The sequence below is a fragment of the Myotis lucifugus genome, unplaced genomic scaffold (genome assembly GCF_000147115.1).
Source record: "Myotis lucifugus unplaced genomic scaffold, Myoluc2.0 scaffold_58, whole genome shotgun sequence".
NCBI classification, from domain to species: domain Eukaryota; kingdom Metazoa; phylum Chordata; class Mammalia; order Chiroptera; family Vespertilionidae; genus Myotis; species Myotis lucifugus.
This window is the reverse complement of record NW_005871106.1, coordinates 3,221,137-3,225,757: the sequence shown is the minus strand read 5'-3', so window position 1 is coordinate 3,225,757 and position 4,621 is coordinate 3,221,137. Positions and strand designations below refer to the sequence as shown.

The window sequence follows — 4,621 nt, the reverse complement described above, 5'->3', positions numbered from 1 at the left end:
ACAATAAATGTTTTAGGGGCTCTCGGCTACTGTGACAACAGTAAGACTTAGTGACCCTTGTGGCAGGAACTCTAAAATTGCTCGTCCTGCTATCACATTTAACTAACAGCTGTGTATTTTTTATCATTAAAAACAAAAAAATGTAATATTTTACAGCCTTTTGTCCAAAGAGCTTTAAAAAAAATGTCACTAAAGTCCTTTTTAAATGGTCATAAGTGAAAGCCAAGTGGCAAATATCGCCCTCCCCTGAATGTTAGAAGGGCAATTACATTTTTTGTGTGACTTGTCTATGCCTTACCTTCTTTTTCCTGCCTTTAGGCTATTTTTTTCTCAATTATTATCTCATCTCTGAGAGGGCAGACCAGTAAGGGAGGAAAAGGGAAGTTAGAAAGGATGACAAGCATGGCTGGCATCTTTAGGAAAACTCAAGGACATGACAATGGTCAAGAGGATTGGGAAAGAAGGTGGACACTGCACATTAAAATCGGGTGGTTTTTATTATCTAAAAGCCATCATGAGCCAGTCACTCAGCACCACACGTAAACCTGAGCAGCTTGATGTTACTCTACGTCATTTTAGAGACAAGTTTCCTCTGATTGTTCCCCCCTGAACTCGAGGGGAAAGCTCTGCCTGACTTGGTCATCACCAGAAGGGCAGGGCTCCAGCTGGCCCTTTGGTCCCAAGTAAGGCTTGGTCCAGGCTGGTGCAGGAGCGTGTCTTGCTGTTGCTACCTGGCCTCCGGTTGCCAATTCAAGGGTTGACACCAGATGTTGCCAATGCCTCACACCATACTTGACACACACTTAGTAAATATTTAACTTTTGGATTCCATTGAATCAGACCTGCTGACCATTATTCCAAGGGCCGAATCCCATTGCTCCTCAGGAAAATTAGAGCAATTATTTCTCTTTGGAGAAAACCACAGTCCTGTTTCAATTTATATTTAGAATGAGATGACCATATTTTGGGGTTATTAGGAACATACAGAGTTCAAAGCAAACCCCTGCCTAGAAACCCCTGCCTAGAATGCCACTCAACTACAATTGAGCAAATATTAACACACGCCTTGACCAACCCAACAGTAAGAGGAGAAAGCTCAGACTAGAGAAGTACCCCGTGGGCAGAGTCCGGGTGAGCTGCCTGCGGTTCCCGCCTCCGCGGCCACTCAGCTGTGCTTTTTGTCCTTCAGGTAGCTGACCAGCATCTCCAGCCCCCCCTCCACCAGCTCGGGCAGAGGCTTGGCTAACGGGTTATGGGAAATGTGGAGCCCTTTGTCCATGGGGTTCCAAGCGATCCTCGCCAGTCTGCACAGCAGGTAGAGCTCCTCCGGGAGGGTCTGGATGTCGTTGTTGTTCAAGTTCAGCACCTCCAGGCTGGCGAGGAGGCAGAGCGAGCGCGGGAAGGAGTGGATGCTGTTGTTCTCCGCGATGAAGATCTGAAGGCTGCCCAGGCACTGGATGCTCTCGGCGATGTTCTCCAGGCGATTGGAGCCCACGTGCAGGAAATCCAGCTCCTTCAGCGCAAACACGCAGACGGGGATGTGAGCAAAGCAGTTGTTGCTGAGGTTCAGCTTGCGCAGCCGGGAGAGGTCGGCGAAGCTGGCGGGCAGCTGGGAGAGGCGGTTGTGGGACACGCTCAGGACCTCCAGGCTCCTGCAGGCGCTCAGCTCGGCCGGCAGCTCGCTCAGGCGGTTCATGCTGAGGAACAGCACCTTCAGGCCCTGCAGGAGGCTGACCTCCGCGGGCAGGCTCTTCAGGTGGTTCCCGCACAGGTTCAGCACCACCAGCCTGCTCAGCCGGCCCACCTCGGGGGGCAGAACCCGCAGCTGGTTGTGGGACAGATTGAGCCTCTGGACCTCGGACAAGCCCCACAGAAAGTCGGGGATGTCCGTCATCCCCTTGGTGACCAGGCTGAAGCTGATGTGGCGCAGGCCCCGCTTCAGCAGGGCCCGGGGGTCCCTTCCCGAGAGCAGGGCGTCATCCCACGCGGACAACTTCTGCCTCCTCCGCAGGCAGCCCATCCTCCCGGGGCCCTTGTCCTTGCAACCGGCCCTGGACTGCCTGGCCCCCATGTGTTTTTCCCTCCCCCCTCACCCCCTGGGGCTCAAAGGCTGGGATGAGTCCTACCCCAGCTGCTGAAAGCCTGGCTGGCGCGGGCAGGGAGCGCAGGCGGAGGTGAGGACAGGCCGGCGGGCAGTCACGGGCGGAGGAAGCTCCCGGAGGGTCTGGGTCAGATGTCCTAGAGGAGACGCAGGACAGGCGGTGAGGTTAGATGGTGTCTCTCCGAGCCGCGGGCTGTAATGATATACTCGTCCCTGCGGCGGCTGCGGAACTGAACCCTTCACTCCCTCTGTTTGTTGCAAGGCAGCTGTCACTGTCATTCTGCCCGGGGTTAACCAGGCTGGTGTGTGCAAACAGGTCACAGGGAGGCTTTATGTAACTCCCCCCTCTCCGCTTAGCTTGGGTACCACAGCTGAGCGGGGCGATGAACAAGCCCACCCCCAAAAAGAAGCAAAGAGGAAGAATAAAGCAGGCCACGCAAGCCCAGGCTCCATGGTGGCTGACTCATCAGGGCTCCAGAGCGAAACTGGACTAAATCCTGGTGACAGAGTTTGTTTCCAAAGCTAAGGATCCTCAGATGATAGACTCACTCATTTCAACTTTGGTGAGTTGTGTAGTTGTGGAAACGTAACAGAAGTGGCCCGGACCACTGGAATCCTCCAGGCCAGAGGTCTTACAGGGTGCTCGTCAGTGAGGAGAGAAGAAAGGGGGTCCAGACCCCCACTCCCATTTCAACCAGAGAGCTCTGGGGACCTCTGTTTTACAGGGGCTTCCGAGTGGGGTGCCCTTTAAATGTCTGAACAGCCTCTTAAGTGGCTGCCTTGGTAAGGTAAGCAGGGGGTGCCCACTGTTTTGGAAAAATACAAAAACAAAACAGTATAGAGCAGCGGTTCTCAACCTGTGGGTCGCGACCTCTTTGGCAGTCGAACGACCCTTTCACAGGGGTCACCTAAGACCACCCTGCATATCAGATATTTACATGACGATTCATAACAGTAGCAACATTACAGTTATGAAGTAGCAATGAAAATAATTTTATGGTTGGGTCACAACATGAGGAACTGTATTTAAAGGGCCAGAAGGTTGAGAACCACTGGTATAGAGCGACCTCCCTGGGTATATACCTCTTTCTCTTTCCCTCCCCTTCTCTCCCTCTCCACCTACCCCCCTTCTTGAATTTAAAAAATAAAAAGTCAATTTATACCCTAAGTAAAGGGGGTTAGTGGTTGGTGTTATATGCTGAATTGTGTCTCCTCCAAATTTCAAATGTTGAAGTCCTAACTCCCAGGACCTCAGAATTTAGAGACTGGGCCCCGTGAGAACACAGGGAGAATCCTGCCACCTGCAAGCCAAGGAGAGGAATCTCAGAAGCAACCTGTCCTATGGACACTTGGCCTTGGGCGTGTACCCTGCAGATTTATGTTCTTTAAGCCATGCTGTCTTCGGTGCTTTGTCCTAGCAGCTGATACAGCTGGGGAGGAGGCAGATATGAGGCCTAGGTAAACAAAATTAATTAATTAATTAATTATAAAAATAGGCCATGATTAAAGGGAGAAGTGATATCCGGGTCGATGATCCATGTTCTGAGAAAAGGGTTTGCAGTCTGTATTGAGGGCTGGATTGGCCGGAAAGCATGTGGCTTTTGCAGGCAGCAGCCCCCAGCATAGCAGGTGTGTGTCCTGGACAGCGACGCTGGTCCTATGACCTTGGTCTCAGAGTCCAATCACCAGGCCAGAAGCCAGAGCTGGGCCCTGACTGGGTGCTGCCTGGGACATCTGTGGGCTCATGGACTGAACGGCCAGTGTCTGGGCAGGAGCAGCAACAGGAGGTATAAAGCAATGCAAGGCCATTTCTCACTCCACTTGGCATTTGAAAGAGATCTGACCCCTTTCTACCAAGTAAACCCTTGGACAAAGGTGGAGAGTGGATTTTTTTAATGGAATACTTAAATGTTCTATTAATTGGGGGAGGGAGGTAAGGTAGCTAAATTTGTGCCCTAAGTTTTAGCAAACCATGCCTTATAAGTGCATATGACAGTAGGGTTCTGCTGTTTTATAAAAAGTTAGCTAGGCTTCTTTTCCCCTCTTTTCTCTCATGAGCAGGAGAAATTATGCTAGAATTCCTGAAATGTGGAAAATAACAGGAGCTGGGATGGTTTAAACAAGAATCAACAGCTTTCTTCTTTGTGGCAATTCTTTCTTTTTCTCTTAACACATCTCTCCAATAATAACTATTTGAGCATTTATCAATAGTCAACATTTATTGAATGTTTACTATGTGAAAGGCATTGCACTAGGCACTTTACATGTAGGATAGAAGTATTAAAATTATCTTTATTTTACAGATAAGGAAACAAAGATAGGATGAGGTTAAGTAACTTATGCAAGATTAATTCACTTGCCCAAGTTCAAGTATCTAACTAGTCAAAGTCAGACACAGAATTCAAACCCAGTTAGTCCAGTTCTACCACCTGCTGGAACTATAAGAAGACTCTGGGGTTATCCCTGTAGAAAGATGGATTAACTATGGCTAGATTGTGTGTGTTCTTTTCAAGTTGATGA

At 49.9% G+C, this 4,621-nt stretch overlaps 1 protein-coding gene across 1 annotated transcript; it reads right to left on the bottom strand.

The window, feature by feature from the left end:
• Window positions 1–1,165: 1,165 nt before the first annotated feature.
• Window positions 1,166–2,071, bottom strand: LRRC30 (leucine rich repeat containing 30). The gene has a single exon (XM_006089271.3). It carries the CDS (start codon window positions 2,069–2,071, stop codon window positions 1,166–1,168), a length of 906 nt encoding a protein of 301 aa, XP_006089333.1.
• Window positions 2,072–4,621: the final 2,550 nt, after the last annotated feature.

Coding starts and splice junctions, on each gene's coding strand:
- LRRC30 (XM_006089271.3), bottom strand. CDS start 2,071: ATGGGGGCCAGGCAGTCCAGGGCCGGTTGCAAGGACAAGGGCCCCGGG.